Here is a 22,669-nt window from a genome sequence, read left to right on the forward strand (position 1 = left end):
CCGGAGAAGTATGGAGAGACAGGTCTAGATTCACTGGTTCGGATTCACGCGTTAAGAGCGCACTTTGGAAACTAGTGTTTTGCTCGGAAACTTTTATACCGGAGTCCGACGCACACAAAGATGACAGCAAACCGTTGTATACACCACTATAAAACTGCATGAATACAGAAAATATAGGTTTCTACTAAATCAAATGGGGGGGGGGGGGTTGCTTATGGAAATATACTCGATCAATTGCTTATGATAAAAACAATACATTTTAGAGGTAAATGGAATGAGCATGGAATGAGTCTCCCGTATGGGAAGGTGACCTTTATCGTAAGTGGTGACATGTTTGTCAAGAACTGCGACTCAGAGGCCCCTGAGAATGAAAGAACAATATTTAGCAAGATTTCTCTGGGATATGATGTAAAAGTACCACATTCTACTTTCTAGGTAAGGAAAAAAAGTGACCCTGCATCGGATGGCTTCCAATGGCTCTCCAACTTCTTTGGCTTTTATCCACACGAATAATGATTTTTGTTAGTTAAGTGGCCCCAAAGCTATTCGGATCATTTAGGATGCTGTGTTTACATCGTGTTCATCCGGGTGAGAGGGCATCAATCAACGCTGGAAGCTTCGAAAATCAACAGTATCGCAGGTGTTTGTTACAAAAGGTAGGGCACATGTTTTCCCTGATACATTACTTAATTCACCAAACATTTGGTTTTGCTTCGAAGTTGAATGAAATTGATGATGAGTGACCTGAAATAATTCATTATTTGACTTTTGTCGAATTGCTTTGGCGTTAGCCTCGTCCCCGCAGGCTAATTGCGCATGGGTGGAAGTGTCTGAACAATATTGCTTTGGTGTAGCACTAGCTACAGATTGTTACATCAGATAATGTGTTATAAGGAAACATGTTTGGTATCCATAACTGGGTGTTACAGGTTTGCCTATACAAAACATTCCCAGAGATTGTTCAACTAACCTGTTATTGGCGATACTATATTCGTTCTTGAGTCGGGCAAACATGTATCTTCTAAAATGTCCTGTGCGTTTTGAATTTAGAAAATGCTCAATTTTTAAATTTTTAAAATTTTTATTTAAATTTTTTTGCTCCATGAAGTAATTCGACAATGTGTACACCTCCATCTAGTCTATTTCAAATATCATTGATTGACACAGGTGGGTCCACCCCAAAGGGCTGCATGTCTCGATGATGGTCACCTGTCTCAGTCAATGAGAGAAGATATGAAATGGACAAGATGGTGGCGTACACATTGTTGGGACTACTTCATGAGGCAAAACATTTTATTTATTTGAACAGCATTTTCTAAATTCAAACGCACCATCTGCAATTGGACACTGACATTTTTGGCTGAATCGAGAACAAATATATTATCTCAAATACCAGGGTAGTTGAAAAATATGTGGTGAGATTTTGTATAGGCAAACCTTTAATAATGGCCAATAATGGATACCAAAAATCTTTGTTACACCAGATAATGTGATATGACCAATCTGTAGCTAGTGTGGAGCCATTGATTCTAATCATCAGACAATATGAATATTGATTTGTCTCAAATGTGCTGTAAAACACGAAGCAAACACTGTCAGTGATACCAAATGCAACTCTTTTCTCTGCAATCCATCATAATGCTCATCTCTGATTATCTGAAATGGAATCCAGCTATAATGTGATTTTCACGCTTTCTGTTCTATTTTGTGCACACAGTGACTCAGACCAGCAGCATGCTTACCTGTGGATAAGAGTGAGCCCCGTGGGTTGAGTGTGGACCCCGACGTCCTCCCTGCTCCTTCTCCTGCCTCGGTTCCCATCACCTTCAGCCCTACTGTCCACATGCAGGCCAAGAAGAGGTACCTGGTCGTGTCTCTAGGGGCCTGTCTTCTTCTGGTTGCCTACCTGTGGGGACTTCAGATTGGGGAGTTCCATCATCAAAACCACCACCAGCACCTCTTCAGAGTCGCCCAGAGCCCCGGCTTTAGCCTGCTCAGACAGCGTTGGCCTGAGTGGACCCACCCGCTCAACACCTACCTGGAGGACGGAGAGCAGGAGGAGGACAGCCCTTTGCTCCACCACCAGCACACCTCTCCCAGGGAGAGGCGGGAGATCCGCAACAACATCTACAAGAGCAGGAGGTGCCGCATGGACACATGCTTCGACTTCAGCCGCTGCCAGAGGGGGTTCAAGGTGTACGTCTACCCCCTGCTGAAGGGGGAGACTGTGTCTGAGAGCTACCAGAAGATCCTGACAGCTGTCGAGGATTCCCGCTTCCACACCACAGACGTCAACGAGGCCTGTCTGTATGTGCTGGGCATTGACACTCTGGACCGGGACCAGCTGTCCAGCCAGTACATTCACAATGTCAAGGCTAAAGTACAGAGCCTTCCAACGTGGAATGACGGGAGGAACCACCTCATTTTCAACCTCTACTCTGGCACCTGGCCATATTACACAGAGGAGCTGGGCTTTGATATTGGCCAGGCCATTTTGGCCAAAGCCAGCATTGATATGGATCATTTTAGGCCACACTTTGATGTGTCCATTCCTTTGTTTTCAAAAGACCATTCCCAAAAAGGAGGGGACAAGGGATATTTGACACTCAAAAATGTCCCTCCATCAAGGAAATATTTACTGGTTTTCAAAGGGAAGAGGTATCTGACTGGTATCGGTTCAGAAACCAGAAATGCTTTATATCATATTCACAATGGGGAAGATATCATTCTATTGACCACCTGCAAGCATGGGAAGGACTGGGAAAAGCATAAGGATGCAAGATGTGACCGGGACAATGAAGAATACTCAAAGTAAGTTCCCCTCTTGTATGTCCTTTCGCTGGTTCAGGGTCTGTTGGTACTAAAGTGAGTCAAGTATTTCACAATGGCATGTTTCTCACTCTACAGCACAGGATGTAGACCGACAGTCTGACACAACATATCAAGAGGTTAATGGTTATTTCTGGATGACACATTCCTAGCACTGTGGATATTATCAAACTACAGTTGCTCATCCATGTTAGTTGGATTATCCTGACATGTTGTTTTTCCTCTCAATGTTTGCATCCAGTTTTACTTTCATATCTTGCTACAGTTTACATGATCTATCTACCAATATTTTTAATCAGGTTTGTTTGTTACGGGTTGGGTGTGATGCTCTGCCTGTTTAAAAAACTTTAGAATAACCATGAGAGTACTGCTAGTCTGCTATAGAGTCAAACTATATTATTTTGCTCTGCAGCCTGCAGCCTGTTGCACAGTGCAACACACTTGAGAGATCTGTGTACGAATAAAACCTCGCTGCATAACAACTCAGCATCAACAGCTGACAAATGAAAGGAGTTTGTAGAGGAGTTCAGGATGACAGGGAGGTACAGTACCAGTCAAAAGTTTAGACACACCTACTTGTTCAAGGGTTTTTCTTTATTTTTTACTATTTTCTACATTGTAGAATAGTAGCGAAGACATCAAAACTATGAAATAACGCATATGGAATCATGTAGTAATCAAAAAGGTGTTAAACAAATCAAAATAGGTTTTTATATTTGACATTCTTCAAAGTAGCCGCCCTTAGCCTTGACAGCTTTGCACACTCTTGGCATTCTCTCAAGCAGCTTCATGAGGTAGTCATCTGGAATGCATTTGAATTAACAGGTGTGCCATGTTAATTTGTGGCATTTCTTTCCTTAATGCGTTTGAGTCAATCAGTTGTGTTGTGACAAGATAGAGGTGGTATACAGAAGATAGCCCTATTTGGTAAAAGTCCAAGTCCATATTATGGCAAGAACATCACAAATAAGCAAAGAGAAACAAGGGCCCGTCATTACTTTAAGACATTAAGGTCAGTCAATCTGGAACATTTCAAGAACTTTGAAAGTTTCTTCAAGTGCACATGCAAAAACCATCAAAGCGCTATGATGAAACTGGCTCTCATGAGGACCGCCACAGGAAAGGAAGACCCAGGCTTACCTCTGCTGCAGAGGATAAGTTCATTAGAGTTACCAGCCTCAGAAATTGTAGCCCAAATAAATGCGTGACAGAGTTCAAGTAACAGACACAGCTCAACATCAACTGTTCAGAGGAGACTGGCGTGAATCAGGCTTTCATGGTCGAATTGCTGCAAACAAACCACTACTAAAGGACACCAATAAGAAGACTTGCTTGGGCCAAGAAACACGAGCAATGGACAGTAGACCGGTGGAAATCTGTCCTTTGGTCTGATGAGTCCAAATTTGCTATTTTTGGTTCCACCTGCTGTGTCTTTGTGAGATGCAGAGTAGGTGAACGGATGATCTCCACATATGTAGTTCCCACTGTGAAGCATGGAGGTGGTGTGGGGGTGCTTTGCTGGTGACACTGTCAGTGATTTATTTATTTTTTTAGTTCAAGACACACTTAACCAGCATGGCTACCACAGCATTCTGCAGCGATACGTCATCCCATCTGCTTAGTGGGACTGTCATTTGTTTTTCAACAGGACAATGACCCAACACACCTCCAGGCTGTGTAAGGGCTATTTGACCAAGAAGGAGAGGCCTGCATCAGATGACCTGGCCTCCAAAATCACCCGACCTCATCCCAATTGAGATGGTTTGGGATGAGTTGGACCTCAGAGTGAAGGAATAGAGAGTGGTTGAGAGAATGCCAAGAATGTGCAAAGCTGTCATCAAAGCATTCAATCACTATTTGATGGCATGCTTTTTGACTTAAGCAGCTTTTCATACATGTTTTCCAATGGAAGAAGTGGTCAGAAAGTGACGTTTTGGATCTGAATGCCAAAACATTTAGGAGATAAAGGTGACGTTTTGCATACCATAACACATCCATGTCTTTATCACTGGAAAAGATCAACGGTTGAGTTCATCATTTAAAAGCTTACGTACAGTGTTGTCAAACTATATATCTTTTTTATCGGCATGTATCTAAAAACATGTTTAACCTTTTTTATCATACTCTCATATGTTGTAGCTTAGACCGTGTTTCACATCATCTGACGTTTTTGTTTTGTGCCCGCCATCAGTTTAGACACAACATGCTCTTGAATACAGGGTGGGTGTCATTTCAATCATGGAAATAATTTATGGAATGGACCTATCCATTTAGAGCCCTGCAATTTAGCTGGTACACCATTTGAAATTTGTGTTGTGTTGAAACTTCTAATTGCCACCACAAAGACGAGCCTCAAATGTCAACTTGAATGGTAATGCATATTCTATTTATATTTCAATAGGTTTCCTATGGAGGATTGACAGTGTCATTTAAAACAACAGATATTCCCATTCAAGTCAACATGATCTAATGTGTGGACATCCAACCATCTTTGTGGTACCATTTGAAAGTTGAAATTTCAATTTTATTCCCATTTTTAGAACATTTATCAGCCAAAACATGACACCCACCCTGTATTCAAGAGCATGTTGACTTAACCGACGGCGGACACAACACAAAAACCTTAAATGATGTGAAATACGGTCTAAACTACAACATATGCAAATAGGGAAAAAAAACAAGTATATGTGTTTTAAGATGATTGACATTAAAGGTTTAAATATGACAGTTTTTATTCCAAACATTATTTTAAAGAAATGATACAATCGTTTGACAACACTGTAAGCTTTTAAATGATATCAAACCGTTTATCTTTTCCAGTGATGAAAACAACATGCATGTCTAAAGGCATGGTGGGGTTTTCAAAATGGCTGAATTTTAAGCACTTTTTATCTCTGGAATGTTTTGGCATTCAGGTCCAAAAAGTACATTTCTGAGCTCTCCTTCAGTGGGCAAATATGTATGGACGGTTTCATTCAAATCACCAGGGGTGCTGTCAAGAAGCTATTAAAATTCCCAAAACGAAATGTACGTAATCTCATCCGGAACCATGTGACTGTTTAAACTTGCCTCATTTAACCTGGAATGACATGGGAAGCACTGACTCCCATTGTATCAGGCTCTCCTGATTTTGTTTTGTACGGCTGGGTTTCCTCCCGCTAGCCATTGTTGCAGGACGGGCATGTGTGTGCAGTGAAGACAATGTCATCTCTGGTAATGCTCAGTCTTACATACGTTTTTACATTTACATTTACATTTAAGTCATTTAGCAGACGCTCTTATCCAGAGCGACTTACAAATTGGTGCATTCACCTTATGACATCCAGTGGACCAGCCACTTTACAATAGTGCATCTAAATCTTTTAAGGGGGGTGAGAAGGATTACTTTATCCTATCCTTTTTAACTTACTTTCCAGCCCTCACTGTTATTTCACTGCCTGGCTCGCCCTCATTGGTTGTTAGTATGAATGAATGTCCCACAGGTGTTTTTTAGAATGGTCAGATAGTTGAAGTCTGGAACACTTCCTGTTCGATCTTTTAAGGGGGGTTTATTACAGTTCAGACTCTGTGCCAAATCATATCACAAACCTTTGTTTGATTTTGACAGCTGAGCTCATCTGAAAATCGGTAATATTAAACATCAGATTGCCTCCATCTTAAAAAATATCTTCAAGCTCACAAAGAGAGAGATTGAATAGCACTGTTTGAAGAGAAACAGATGTGGCCTACAGTAGAAATCCAAAAGAGTGATAACCAAAGATGTCCAATAACACTCTGACAGTTACAAAACATTCCACAATATTTTGTATATCAATACAGATACAATGTGGGCAAAACAAGGTACCCACTTGAAAATACTCAGTGTGAATCAAATTGAAGGGGATTTCAAAGCCTCAGTCAGAAGAGTCAATAATTTGCTTTCAATTGAATTAAACCAAGGCTGAGGGATCGAGGAAGATCCCACCCCGTGCTGGGCAGCCATGGACTGAAGTCAGATGATTTCACTATACTGCGATAACATCCCCAAGAACCCCACACGACAGGCCCACGTGTCTCAGTCACAGTTTAGCCATGAGGACACAACGTTCCTATTTAACATGGAAGATTTACATCATGACACTTATTTCATTATCAAAATGGTGTGGAAGAAGTCATCAAAGCTTGTGTGTCTCAGAAGCCAGTCAGATTTATTTGTCTGGTCCTTGTTCTTTTCAGCCTTAGGCTAGAGAGACCCTGCTGATAAGATGTATAGATAGGCTCTAAATTAGTTTCTCACTGTTGGGTGCTTTCTGCAGATCCATCACCAGCCATGAAAGTAACGGTCCTCCGACAGTGTTTTAATTATAGACTACAATTTAACATGTTGTTCCCCAGCCTTGCTAGCAGTGAAAAGGTCTAGACTAGTTCCTGCTATTACTGTAAATACATGTTACATGACAAACCTGTTTGAATGTATTGTAAAGAGGCCTTGGAAAGACTAAAAACATATAAACAAAATTGGGAACGTTAAGAAAAGAAGCCATAAATAAAAATAAAAAAAATCTTTAAAAAATTGAAAGTTGTGCATCTTTCAATTTATTTGCCACGGACATAAAGCGCTCTGCACGTCATCGTCGGTGGAAAAAGGGCAGAGTATGGCAAGCGACAGCAGCGAAGTCCTGTATTCCAAAACTTTGAGAAGTTAAATGAGAAGGTGGTGAAATGTAAACTTTGCGAGGTGAAATTGAGGTACAGTAATGGTAGTACAGGTGCAATGCTTAACCATCGGAAACTGACGCACCGTGAGACCCAAACTGTTTCTGGCAGCAACAACGGACAGACTTCTTTTTCACAAAAGAAGTGCGATAAGGGACAGAGTTAGAAAAATCGTATCGCTCATTCCAGAACCGTAGTCAAAGGTTGAGCATGTCGTCTTCAATTCCCTGATGGCATGTCTAGAACCAGACTACAACGTGCCATGTCAGAAAACTGATGGCCCGGGTGACGAAATTGTACAATGATTGCTTTGCAAGTACAAAGCGCGATCTCTTAAATAAAAACATACACGTTGTTGGACATCTATGAACATGCTGTCATACGTCACTGCAGTGAGCCGTCATATTGATGAGAAGTGGGACATAAAGTCCCATGTACTGACCTCTGAAAACATGGAGTGGCACCTAGCAGAGTGGGTGGGGGACAGCAGTAATGTGAGCGCCATTGTCCGGGAAGATAGAACTTCATTGCCCGCTAGCGGTCCTATGCAGTAGGTCACAGTAGGACCATATTTAGCATTGTGAATTCACGTGAATTATATGAATTTTCTTAGTTTTAACAGGAAACGATGATTAAAAAAAAGCAGTTTAAACATTAAGCCTTTTAAAAAAAAATGTATTTGTCATGTCCCTATTTCCAACTGTATTTCATGCTGTTGAACTAACATCTCAGTTTCATATAGCAGAACAATGATATTTCCTGTGGCCTAGTTTTGTCTGAGGTCCAGTTCTAACCAGATTGCAGAGGTGTACTAGATGTGCAGTGATTAACTTTCTGTCAGGTTTATCCTGAGAAAGGCAACTAAAAGACCAAGCAGGGATGCTCAATTCCCTTTCATAACGAGATTTCTTTTTTCGAACTGGAGTCGATGCCTGCACTAAAAATTGGCTTACATTCAATGGACAACTGCAGACTGCACATTCAGTGCTCTATATTTTTGTTTTGTGCATATATCTGACACAGTAAATCTTATTATTTTTAGCTAAAGATGCAGATGTTTGAGACGTAAGTTGACAGCTGAAAGAAAAGCTGAGAATCTTCTATTCTGCAGAAATAGACTCAACATTTTGGGCATTAGGAATACAGTGCCTTCAAAAAGTATTCACAGCCCTTGACTTTTTCCACATTTGTTGTTACAGCCTCAATTTAAAATGGATTACATTGAGAATGTGTGTCACTGGCCTGCACACAATACCCCATAATGTCAATTATCTGTAAGGTCCCTCGGCAGCAAGAATTGAATTTCAAACACCGATTCAACCACAAAGACCAGGGAGGTTTTCCAATGCTTCTCAAAGAAGGGTGCCTATTGGTGCAGACATTGAATATCCCTTTAAGCATGGTGAAGTTATTAATGACACTTTGGATGGGGTATCAATACACCCAGTTACTACAAAAGATACAGGTGTCTTTCCTAACTCAGCTGCCAGAGAGGAAGAAAACTGCTCAGGGATTTCACCATGAGGCCAATGGTGACATTTAAAACAGTTTAATGAGCATTTGTGTTTAATGCCTATGATGGGAGAAACCTGAGGATGGATCATCAACATTGTAGTTACTCCACAATACTAGTCTAATTGAGAGAGTGAAAAGAAGGAAACCTGTACAGAATAAAAAATATTCCAAAACATGCATCCTGTTTGCATCAAGGCACTAAAGTAATACTGTAAAACATGTTGCAAAGTAATTCTCAGTTTTTGTCCTGAATACAAAGTGTTATGTAATACAACACATTACTGAGTACCACTCTCCATATTTTCAAGCTATGGGTATGCTTTCATGTTGTGGGTATGCTTGTAATCGTTATGGACTGGGGAGTTTATAAGGACAAAAAAAAAAACGGAATAGAGCTAAGCACAGTCAAAAGTCTAGAAAACCTGGTTCAGTCGGCTTTCCAACAGACACTGGGACCTTTCAGCAGGACAATAACCTAAAACACAAGGAACAAATCTACAATGGAGTTGTTTACCAAATAGACAGTGAATGTTCCTGAGTGGCCAAGTTACAGTTTTCACTTAAATCTGCTGGAAAGTATATTGTTGTCTAGCAATGGTCAACAATCAATTTGAGATTGAAGAATGTTGAAATTAATAAGAGGGCAAATTTTGAACTATCCAGGTGTGCAAAGCTCTTAGACTGTAATCGCTGCCAAATGTGATTCTAACATGTATTACCTCAGGGGTGTGAATCCTTAAAAAAAAATGTATTCAAAAAATGTGCAAACATTTCTAAAGGCATGTTTTCACTTCATTATGGGGTATTGTGTAGATGGGTGAGATTTTATTAAATATACATTTAAAAAGAAAAAAACCAATTTTGTGTTCACGCTGTAACACAACAAAATGTGGCATAAGTCAGTGAGTGCAGGACTGAGTGTAGTACAGTACACTCTACAATACAGTAGGACAGTACAGTAAAGCACAGTGAGAGTACAGTGTATAGTACTGTACTGAACTATACTTGAATTGACTTTACTGAACTCTACTCTGTTCTGCTGTACTGTGCTCTACTGTGCTGCGCTGTGATGTCAACTCATGAAACATGAGGAGAATGACATTCATATCCATAATTTTGCATTTCTGTGTAGAACAGATCAGGGTCCCATGATGTCATTTCATTACCGTAATTTCTTACTGTAGTTCAATAACGAAAATATATATTTTTTTCTAACTCAAGGTGTCATGTCATAGCTGACACCCTGTTCTTTCTGCAGAGATCTTTGAATCCTAATTCGGAACGCGTCTTTAAAGGTAAACTTCTCAATTTTTCAACTTCATATGGATCATCTCCAGCACCACTCCAACTTCAACATATGTGAAAATGGTTCGTTTATATGTTTTGTAGTAAAAAAAGATAGAGAAAAGTGTTTCCGATGACATCACTGGTGTACAGCATGCTATTTTGACCAATTTTGAGTAGGTACTGCTTACTAATTGGTTGATGTCATTGGAAACACTTATGATTCTTAAGCTTTTTTTTACTACAGGACATACAAATGTGCCATTTTCACATGTTGGGGTGGTGCTGGACATTATGAGGTAGAACATTTTGAAAGAGTTTTATGGAAAACGTGGTCGCATAACTTGAGGGATATTTTACTGTAGTTCTGTTATCTAAGTCTGCATCTGGACAGTTCTTCCACTAAATTTGCTTTTGTAAAATGTTCAGTGGAAATTGTTACAAGTAGTCCTTTTGCATAGTTGTATGGTTTGTTAAACATTGAAATTAGTGTTTTTTGTTTGGCATACATTTTAAAGTGAAAAAACTGAGTAAAAGCATAATTACATTATGGTGGAATTGCCCCTTTATCAGTATGTGGGTTCATTACAGGGTCTTTTAAGACAAACTACAAGCTTATTGGCTTAGAAGACGTCCACACTGACTGGGGTACGAATATGATTTGAGAAATTTTGGAAATGCTTCTTTCAGTGCTTCATGCAAGTCCTATGTACTTAATGAGACTAATGTACTGACTCAACACCCTGAAGGTAGCAAGATTATTATTGAGTGATTGACAATCACCTTCTACCTTTTTTATTTAGAATATTGGCGGCAAGATCAATACTTGATTATTTAAAACCAAGGAGAGTATGAAAAGACCTGGATTGCGTTGTGCTGTAAAATTAGTAATTGTGTTTTCTGTCAAGTGGATGTGTTGCCATCTCGCCTAACTCCATAATCTCAAAAAAGTATAGTGTAGCAATTTTAACTCTCTTTGAAAGTGTTAATATGTGTTTGTTGTCCGTAACTTACGCCTGCCCATACCATAACCCCACCACCACCATGGGACACTCTGTTCACAACATTGACATCAGCAAACTGCTCGCCCACACGACTCCATACATGCTGTCTGCAATCTGCCCAGTACAGTTGAAACCGGGATTCATCCATGAAGAGCACAGAATTCCAGCGTGCCAGTGACAAAGGTGAGCATTTGCTTACTGATGGCGGTTACGACGCCAAACTGCAGTCAGGTCAAGACCCTAGTGAGGACGACAAGCACGCAGATGAGCTTCCCTGAGACGATTTCTGACATTTTGTGCAGAATTTCTTTGGTTGTGCAAACCCACAGTTTCATCAGCTGTCCAGGTGGTGGTCTGACGATCCCACAGGTGAAGCAGCTGGATGTGGAGGTCCTGGGCTGGCCGGTTGAAAGTACTGCCATATTCTCTAAAACAACGTTGGAGGCAGAGAGAAAATAACATTAAATTCTCTGGGAAAAGCAATGGTGGACATTCCTGCAGTCAGCATGCCAATTGCACGCTCTCTCAACTTGAGACATCTGTTTTCATTGTATTGTATAACAAACTTGCATGTTTTAGAGTGGCCTTTTATTGTCCCCAGCACAAGGAGCACCTATGTATTGAGTATGCTGTTTAATCCGATTCTTGTGACGCCACAACTGTCAGGTGTATGGATTATCTTGGCAAAGGAGAAATGCTAATTTTAACAGGGATGTAAACACATTTGCGCACAACATTTGAGAGAAAAAAAAGCTTTTTGTGCTTATTGAACATTTTGGGGATATTTTTTTATTTCCCCTCATGAAAGATGCGACCAATACTTTACATGTTGCATTTTTATATTTTTGTTCAGTGTATATAAAGTCTAGCCAACTTGGCTCTATTTGCGTGTTAACAAATTGAACTGTTAGGAATACACCCTCCTCTGTCTCCAACTGTTTGAACAACCCAGCCTTTCAGAATGAGAACGAGTTGCCAATTACTTATATAAATGCGTCTTTTTATGCTCTTGAAAATGTATAAAATGCAAACTACTAGACAGATAGCACATAACAGTCTGTGGCCAAAAAAAAGGGTATCGTTAGAGACAAAAAAAGGTGTCGTTAAAAAGTTATCCACAACAGTAAAATTTTGTGGATAAAACCTCAAATGAAAATAGTGAGTTGAAAACTGCTTGTACTCAGAGAGGAAGTGATCTTTGTTGTGAGGGATCTTGATTCTTGCAACAAAGGCATTTGGAACGTCATTCTAAAACATGAATTACAATTAATCAAATTAATTCGATACTGCATCGCCCAGCCCTAACCTGCATCGCCCAGCCCTAACCTCACCTTACCTTGACTCCAAATAAGTAATAGAGGAATGGGACATGATTCAATCACAGGTTCTTGTTTTTTCTCGCTCTTTCCCATCTGGACAGCCAAGTGCCAGGCTTTAAATTACTTAGGCAAGTTTGTATAATTAGAGAACTGTCAATACCATATGCTTAATGCAATTCAATGCAAAATAATAACATACTGTAATTCCAATTCTTACTTTTGGCATTCTGAAGCACTATCCAATTAACATTTGCCAACCCTTTAAGTTGATATAAAGCACTATCGAGTGAAATTTTAGAGCCATTTTCTAAATGGCGGGGTACTTTGATCCTAAACTACTTCATCAAGGCACACAAATTGGCTCCAACAATTAGTGCATGTATGCTTTCATGTCAAAATAAAGTGGGTCTAAAGAGGCAAAGCATCATATGCCACTCACTGCAGTTAAGGTGAGCTGATTACATTTAAGGATCAAGAGGTTTTGACCTGCGAATATGTGAGTTTTTTTTTGGTTTTACTGTCCTTGTGGGGATCAGAATTCCTCACAAGGAGAGTAAAATAACAAGGACAAGTGGGGACATTTCGCCGGTTCCCACAAGAAAAAAGGCTATATTAGGCATAAGGGTTAGGGAAAGTAGGATTTTGAATATAAATCAATTGTCTCCACAAGGATCGTAAAACAAATGTGTCAAGTAAAATGTAATTTGCCGAATACAACGGGTGTAGAGCTTACCATGAAATGTGTGTGTGCACATTCTTGCGCGCTCGGTGTGTGTGTCTCTTTGTTAACGTCAACTGGTGCGTGAGCTCTGATATTAAGAAAGTCTCAAGGTTCTGCTCATCTTTTTTCATTGAACCTTTTTATTTAACTAAATTATTATTTACAATTGTGGCCTACCAAAAGGCCTCCTGCGGGGATGGGGGCTGGAGTTAAAAATAAATAAAATAAAAAATAGTACAAAACACACATTATGACGAGAGACAACACAAACAAATAGAGACCTAAGACAACAACAACAGCATGGTAGCAGCACAAAACATGATACAAACATTATTGGGCACAGACAACAGCAAGAAGGTAGAGACAACAAAATCGTTCTGCTGTCTGACTAGCCTAGAGCGCATTCTCTATATTAGCGGGTTAGGGTAGGGTGCCTCAGATTTACACTTCTAGTATATTATCACATATAGTTGTGCGGATGGGCTATTAGCAATTGCGACTGGGTGCAGGTGAATAAACGGGTGACCCGCACACCACTAAAAGGCTAGAGTTGCTGCTTTCAAGAAGCGGGACACTAATCTGTACGCTAATAAGAAATCCTGCTACGACCTTCGATGAGTCATTATCAAAGCGTCAATACAGGACTAAGATCGAATCCTACTACATAGGCTCTAACGATCGTTGGATGTGGCAGGGCTTGATAACTATCATAGATTATTAAGAGGAACCCAGCCGCGAGCTGCCCAGTGACGTGAGCCTACCAGACGATCTAAATGCCGCCTTTGCTTGCTTCGAGGCAAGCAACACTGAGCTATACATGAGTGCCAGCTGTTCCGGGCAAATATATGATCATGTTCTCTGTAGCCAATGTGAGTAACACCTTTTTAGGTTAACATTCACAAGTCCGAAGGGCCAGATGGTTTAGCAGGACGCTTACTCCGAGCATGCACCTACCAGCTGGCAAGTGGCTTCACTGACATTTTCAACCTCTCCCTAACCCTGTCTGTAATACCTACATGTTTCAAGTAGACCATCATAGTCCCTGTGCCCAAGAACGCCAAGGTAACCTGTCTAAATGACAATCACACCATAGCATCATGAAATGCTTTAAAAGCCTGGTTATGGCTCATGACCATCATCCCAGACACCCACTCCAATTCACATACCGCCCCAACAGATCTACAGATGATGCGATCTCTCTTGCACTCCACACTGCCCTCTCCCACCTGGACAAGAGAACACCTATGTGAGAATGCTGTTCATTGCCTACAGCTCAGAGTTCTATACCATAGTGCCCTCCAAGCTCATCACTAAGCTAAGGACCATGACACTGTACACCTCCCTTTGCAACTGGTTCCTGGAATTCCTGACGGGCCGCCCTCAGGTGGTGAGGGTAGGCAATAACACACTTATGGGGGCCTCTCACAGCTGTGTGCTTAGTCCCCTCCTGTACTCCGTGTTCACCCACAACTGCGTGCCTGCAACTCCAACACCATCATTAAGTTAGCTGACAACACGACGGTGGTAGGCCTGATCACCTATGACGATGAGAAGGCCTATAGGGATGTCAGAGACCTGGCAGTTTGGTGCCAGGACAAAAATCTCTCCCTCATCGTCAGCAAGACAAAGGTGCTGATCGTGAACTACAGGAAACGAAGGGCCGAGCACGTCCCCATCAACACATCACATTGACTGTAGTGGAGTGGGTCAAGAGCTTGAGGTTTCTTAGTGTCCACATCACTAAGGATTTATCATGGTCCACACACACCAACAGTCATGAAGAGGAGGCTGAATAGATTTTGCATGGGCCCTCAGATCCTCTAAAAGTTCTACAACTGCACCATTTGAGAGCATCTTGAATGGCTGCATCACTGCTTGGTATGGCGGCAACTTGGCATCCGACCGCAAGGCGCTACAGAAGGTAGTGTGTACGGCCTAGTGCATCACTGGTGCTGAGATCCCTGCCATCCAGGATAGAGGTTGGCATGGGAAGAGTCCTCCCGCGTGTCACGCAGGATTCTGTCAGGAATGAGAGTGAAGTTCTAGAGTCAAGTTCGGGACCGGATCAACAGTCCACAGGAACGGGGAGTTATAAACTGCGTTTTTTTGGGGGGGAGGAAATATGTGTGGAGCATTTCATTAAAAAAACTATTGTGTAAGTCCTCCAGCTTAATCAATCTACAATTAGGTCATTTAGAATATGCTCTTATCCAGAGTGACTTGGCCTACAGTCAGTGCATTTAACTAAGACCGGTAAGACAACCACATCACAGTAGCATATTGCATTACTGAAATAATTTTCAATACTTCAAACACATTAACCTACATATTTCTGCGTGCAAAAATGAGCGCAAAAACTATTTTTATTTTAGCAATAATACTGCTAAATAGTTAATCCAAGTAGCTATTTGGTTAATTATTTAACTATCTGCATTGATGCTTTTGGCCCTGACTTTTTGACTGATGCTACTTTTTAAAATGATTTAACCTGTAGTCTAGTCACTTTATTCTTAAACTCAGAAAAATAAGAAACGTCCTCTCACTGTCAACTGCGTTTTCAGCAAACTTAACATGTGTAAATATTTGTATGAACATAACAAGATTCAACAACTGAGACATAAACTGAACAAGGTCCACAGACATGTGACTAACAGAAATGGAATAATGTGTCCCAGAACAAAGGGGGGGGGGTCAAAATCAAAAGTAACAGTCAGTGTCTGGTGTGGCCACCAGCTGCATTAAGTACTGCAGTGCATCTCCTACTCATGGACTGCACCAGATTTGCCAGTTCTTGCTGTGAGATGTTACCCCGCTCTTCCACCAAGGCACCTGCAAGTTCCCGGACATTTCTGGGGGGAATGGCCCTAGCCCTGACCCTCCGATCCAACAGGTCCCAAACTTGCTCAATGGGATTGAGATCCGGGCTCTTCGATGGCCATGGCAGAACACTGACATTCCTGTCTTGCAGGAAATTGCGCACAGAACGAGCAGTATGGCTGGTGGCATTGTCATGCTGGAGGGTTATTTCAGGATGAGCCTGCAGGAAGGGTGCCACATGAGGGAGGAGGATGTCTTCCCTGTAATGCATAGCATTGAGATTGCCTGCAATGACAACAAGCTCAGTCCGATGATGCTGTGACACACCGCCCTAGAACATGACAGACCCTCCACCTCCACATCGATCCTGCTCCGGAGTACAGGCCTCGGTGTAATGCTCATTCCTTCGACGATAAACTCGAATCCGACCATCACCCCTGGTGAGACAAAACCGCGACTCGTCTGGGAAAAGCACTTTTTGCCAGTCCTGTCTGGTCCAGTGATGGTGGGTTTGTGCCCATAGGCAACGTTTTTGCCGGTGATATCTGGTGAGGACCTGCCTTACAACAGGCCTACAAGCCGTCAGTCCAGCCTCTCTCAGCCTATTGCGGACAGTCTGAGCACTGATGGAGGGATTGTGTGTTCCTAGTATGCCTTTCTTAAAATCAATAGACAGATGTATATATTTTTAAACCTGCATATATAGCTAAAAGAAATCCAGGTTAGCAGGCAATATTAACAAGGTGAAATTGTCACTTCTCTTGCGTTCATTGCACGCAGAGTCAGGGTATATGCAACAGTTTGGGCCGCCTTGATCATTGCGAACTAATTTGCCAGAATTTTACGTAATTATGACATAACATTGAAGGTTGTGCAATATAACAGGAATATTTAGACTGATGGATGCCACCCGTTAGATAAAATACGGAACCATATTTATGACCTAAGACTCACATTTCTGTGTGTTATTGTGTTATGTTTAAGTCTATGATTTTATAGAGCAGTCTGACTGAGCGATGGCAGGCACCGGCAGGCACCAGCAGGCTCATAAGCGTTCATTCAAACAGCACTTTTGTGCATTTTGCCAGCAGCTCTGCTGTTTATGACTTCAAGCCTATCAACTCCTGAGATTAGGCTGGTGTAACGTTGTGATGTGAAATCGCTAGCTAGTTACCGGGGTGTGCGCTAATAGCGTTTCAAACGTCACTCACTCTGAGACTTGGAGTAGTTGCTTCGAGGGTGGCTGTTGTCGTTGTGTTTTTGGTTCGAGCCCAGGTAGGAGCGAGGAGAGGTACGGAAGCTATACTGTTACACTGGCAATACTAAAGTGCCTATAAGAACATCCAATAGTCAAAGGTATATGAAATACGAATGGTATAGAGAGAAATTGTCCTATAATAACTACAACCTAAAACTTCTTACCTGGGAATATTGAAGACTCATGTTAAAAGGAACCACCAGCTTTCATATGTTGTCATGTTCTGAGCAAGGAACTTAAACGTTAGCTTTCTTACATGGCACATATTGCACTTTTACTTCTCCAACACTTTGTTTTTGCATTATTTAAACCAAATTGAACATGTTTCATTATTTATTTGAGGCTAAATTGATTTGATTGATGTATTATATTAAGTTAAAATAAGTGTTCATTCAGTGTTGTTGTAATTGTCATTATTACAAATACATTTTTAAAATGGTCCGATTAATCGGTATCGGCTTTTTTTGTCCTCCAGTAATTGGTATCGGTATCGGCATTGAAAAATCATAATCGGTCGACCTCTACTCCGTACTGTTATCCAGTGTATAGTGCCAAGTTTTCATTTCTCATTGTGTGTTATTACTTTTCTATTTCTTTATTTTATTTCTCTACATTCTCTTACGGGGAGGGCCCGTAAGTAAGCATTTCACTGTTAGTCTACACCTGTTGTTTTATGACGGATGTGACAAATACATTTGATTTTATTTGTGTGTGTGAATCAGACTCACCCATACTGGAGGCAGTGTGCAGCTCTGCTCTGTATACTGGGGGTGGGGGCTACTTCTAGCTCCTCAACAGCTCTCAGTATGGACTAGGTGAGAGCTATACAGAATCACCTGGCTCATTAAAACAACCCTTGAGCGTGTCATACTGGAATTGTTGTACTTAGCAAACCTGTGGAAGTAGTATTCCCTTTGTGTGTCAACATCTCTCCAGAGGCATTAAAAAGGCCTTGTTCTCAGGGGTCCTTGCTGGACCAGGTACAACACAGTAAACCAATGGATGAGATGTGTGAGGAGGACAGGAGGCCAGCAGTCAGTCAGTCAGTCCTGAGAGACCTTCAGGTGCTGGCAAGGTGAATCTCTATCTATAACCAGCCATGGTTTGAGCACTGGGTAAACATGCCAGCCTCTCCATCTATTACCAAGGCTGCTGGGTCAATCATCTTTACAGCTGCTTTATGAAGAGTGACACCTCAAGGAATAAACTCTGGCTTTATTCCTCCTGTCAATTCAAATTTATCGAACCTATCTAACATTTCATACAAGAGAAACCAAACAGCCCTTGCTTTATTTTCCCCTGAAGATGAAGGCAGTGGAGTGAAACATTTGCAGCACATTCAAATGAACTGTTTTTACTGCTAAATATGAATTACTTCAAAAAAAAAAAGGAAAGTATTTAGGCCCCTGACTTTTTCTACATTTTGTTACCTTACAGCCTTCTAAAATTGATTTAAAAAATATTCTTCATCAATCTACTGTACACACAATACCCCATATTGACAAAGTGGAAACAGGTTTTTTGAACATTTAGAAAATGTATTATAAAAATTAACTGAAATACCTTATTAACATAAGTATTCAGACCCTTTGCTATGGGACTTGAAATTCAGTTCAGGTGCATCCTGTTTACGTTGATCATCCTTGATGTTTCTACAACTTGATTGGAGTCCATCTGTCTACAAGACAGGATTGTGTTGAGGAAGAGTTCCCAAAAGGTCTGCAGCATTGAAGGTCCCGAAGAACTCGGTGACCTCCATCATTCTTCAATTGAAGAAGTTTGGAACCGCCAAGACTCTTCCTAGAGCTGGCTACCCGGCCAAACTGAGCAAGGGCCTTTGTCAGGGAGGTGACCGAGAACCCAATGGCCACTCTGACAGAGCTCCAGAGTTCCTCTGTGGAGATGGTTGTCCTTCTGGAAGGTTCACCCATCTCTGCAGCACTCCACTATTCAGGCCTTTATGAGTAGAGTGGCCAGACGGAAGCCAGAAAAGGCACCTAAAGACACTCCGACCATGAGAAACAAGATTCTCTGGTCTGATGATACTAAGATGAATGCCAAGCGTCACGTCTGGAGGAAACCTGACATCATCACTTTTGTGAAGTATGGTGGTGGCAGCATCATGCTGTGGGGATGTTTTTCAGCGGCAGGGACTGGGAGACTAGTCAGGATCGAGGCAAAGATGAACGGAGCAAAGAACAGAGAGACCCTTGACGAAAACCTGAAAAGGACCTCAGAATGGGGCAAAGAATCACCTTCCAATAGGACAAGGACCGTAAGCACATAGCCAAGATAACGCAGGTGTGTCAATGTCCTTGAGTGGCCCAGCCAGAGCCCAGACTTGAACCCGATTGAACATCTCTGGAGAGACCTGAAAATAGCTGTGCAGCAACGCTCCCCATCCAACCTGACCAAGCTTGAGACTATCTGCAGAGAATGGGAGAAACCCCCCAAATACAGGTGTGCCAAGCTTGTAGCGTCATACCCAAGAAGACTAGATACTGTTATTGCTGCCAAAAGTGTTTTAACAAAGTACTGATTTAAATGGTCTGAAAACTTGTGTAAATGTGATATTTCAGTTTTAAAAAATTCTAAACCTGATTTTGCTTTGTCATTATGGGGTATTTTGCATAGATTGAGGATAAAAAGCAATGTAATACATTTTAGAACAAGGCTGTAATGTAACAAAATGTGCAAAAAAATCAAAGGGTCTGAATCCCGTCCGAAGGCACATGGTCTAAACAGCAATGGAATTATTGATGACAAACATGTATCCAGGAAAGATGCTGAATAAACAAAATAATCAATGGTTGGTCATAAAGTGGAGCCATAAAACATCAAGCTGCTGTTTTGGCATGGATTCAGAAACGTTCATTGTTCCACTAATGGTGTCGTGTCATAGAGCGCTCGGTTTATGTTTTCAATATAAGGTGATGAGCCGTACTAAGACCATAACTTAGTCGGAACGGATTTATTGCACGTTGACCCTTAAAAAAAGTAATTCTCAACTACCCTCGGCCTACTATTATCCATTTACTGTGTCATGTTTTTAACTCCATGTTGCCTAATCCCTATTGTCCTCTCTCAGTATGCATTGTATGGATAATTTGAGAGCAGAATTATCTAATGTCCAGTGGAATAAACCGTTTCAGGAAATGTTCCCTGAATACCCTCGTTGGTCAGATTATGAGCAGACCTCTTATTTTCTCAAATCTCCAAGGCTATATTATAGGATTAAGTACTGAAATTGCCTCGATCTATATAATTATACACATACAAGGTTCTATATTATTTTTCTTCCCCATCTGGCTGTTTCTGATACTCTGTTCTGTCATAAAGTATGCACAGACAGGAAAACCCTGCACGGCAGAGAACAGGTTTGTGTAAACACTCTGTGTGTCATCAGTGTAGATTACCTCTCATCCCATTTTCACCAGTGACAAATAGTGCTTATCGTGTACTGGCACATTCAACAGCAGAGCAGAGAACTCTGTCTCTAGATCCCAGGGATATGTGTTGCCTCCTGCCTCCCAATGAACTGCTACACAATCACAACTACATATTCCCATACATAGCAGCTCAGGGAATCCAATATTTTTTAAATGTTTTATTTCAGCTATATTTAACCAGGTAGGCAAGTTGAGAACAAGTTCTCATTTACAATTGCGACCTGGCCAAGATAAAGCAGTCCGACACATACAACAACACAGAGTTACACATGGAGTAAAACAAACATACAGTAGAAAAATAAGTCTATATACGATGTGAGCAAATGAGGTGAGATAAGGGAGGTAAAGGCATAAAAAAAGGACATGGTGGCGAAGTAAATACAATATAGCAAGTAAAACACTGGAATGGTAGATTTGCAGTGGAAGAATGTGCAAAGTAAAAATAACAATAATGGGTTGCAAAGGGGCAAAATAAATAAATACAGTAGGGGGAGAGGTAGTTATTTGGGCAAAATTATAGATGGGGTATGTACAGGTGCAGTAATCTGTGAGCTGCTCTGACAGCTGGTGCTTAAAGCTAGTGCGGGAGATAAGTGTTTCCAGTTTCAGAGATTGTTGTAGTTCGTTCCAGTCATTGGCATCAGAGACCTGGAAGGAGAGGCGGCCAAAGGAAGAATTGGTTTTGGGGGTGACCAGAGAGCTATACCTGCTAGAGCACGTGCTACAGGTGGGTGCTGCTATGGTGACCAGCGAGCTGAGATAAGGGGGGACTTTACCTAGCAGGGTCTTGTAGATGACCTGGAGCCAGTGGGTTTGGCGACGAGTATGAAGTGAGGGCCAGCCAACGAGAGCGTACAGGTTGCAGTTGTAGGTAGTATATGGGGCATTGGTGACAAAATGGATGGTACTGTGATAGACTGCATCCAATTTATTGAGTAGGGTATTGGAGGCTATTTTGTAAATGACATCGCCGAAATCGAGGATCGGTAGGATGGTCAGTTTTACGAGGGTATGTTAGGCAGCATGAGTGAAGGATGCTTTGTTGCGAAATAGGAAGCCAATTCTAGATTTAACTTTGGATTGGAGATGTTTGATGTGAGTCTGGAAGGAGAGTTTACAGTCTAACCAGAGACATAGGTATTTGTAGTAGTCAGAACCGTCCAGAGTAGTGATGCTGGACGTGCGGGCAGGTGCAGGCAGGGATCGGTTCAAGAGCATGCATTAGGTTTACTTGTATTTAATAGCAATTGGAGGCCACGGAAGGAGAGTTGTATGGCATTGAAGCTCGCCTAGAGGGTTGTTAAAACAATTTCCAAAGAAGTGGCAGAAGTATACAGAATGTTGTCGTCTGCGTAGAGGTGGATCGGAGACTCACCAGCAGCAAGAGCGACATCATTGATGTATACATAGAAGAGAGTCGGCCCAAAGGTTGAACCCTGTGGCACCCCCATAGAGAGTGCCAGAGGCCAGCACAACAGGCCCTCCGATTTGACACAATGAACTCTATCAGAGAAGTAGTTGGTGAACCAGGCGAGGCAATCATTTGAGAAACCAAGGCTATCGAGTATGCCAATGAGGATGTGGTGATTGACAGAGTCGAAAGCCTTGGCCAGGTCAATGAATTCGGCTGCACAGTATTGTTTCTTATCGATGGCGGTTAAGATCTCGTTTAGGACCTTGAGCGTGGCTGATTTGCACCCATGACCAGCTCTGAAACCAGATTGCATAGCGGAGAAGGTGCGGTGGGATTCGAAATGGTCGGTAATCTGTTTGTTGAC

The 22,669-nt window shown here is 41.5% G+C and overlaps 1 protein-coding gene across 2 annotated transcripts in view; it reads left to right on the forward strand.

Moving 5' to 3' along the window:
• The first annotated feature begins 208 nt into the window (after positions 1–208).
• The window catches only part of LOC115139415 (exostosin-1-like), a 257,301-nt gene continuing 234,840 nt past the window's right edge, over positions 209–22,669 (forward strand). For both annotated transcript variants that reach the window (XM_029676760.2, XM_029676761.2), the window contains exons 1-2: positions 209–656; positions 1,718–2,811. In XM_029676760.2, coding sequence (XP_029532620.1) covers positions 1,844–2,811 — 968 coding nt within the window. In that variant the 5' untranslated portion in view covers positions 209–656; positions 1,718–1,843. The remainder of the gene's footprint in view (positions 657–1,717; positions 2,812–22,669) is intronic.

The sequence above is a fragment of the Oncorhynchus nerka genome, linkage group LG13 (assembly GCF_034236695.1).
Source record: "Oncorhynchus nerka isolate Pitt River linkage group LG13, Oner_Uvic_2.0, whole genome shotgun sequence".
NCBI lineage: Eukaryota > Metazoa > Chordata > Actinopteri > Salmoniformes > Salmonidae > Oncorhynchus > Oncorhynchus nerka.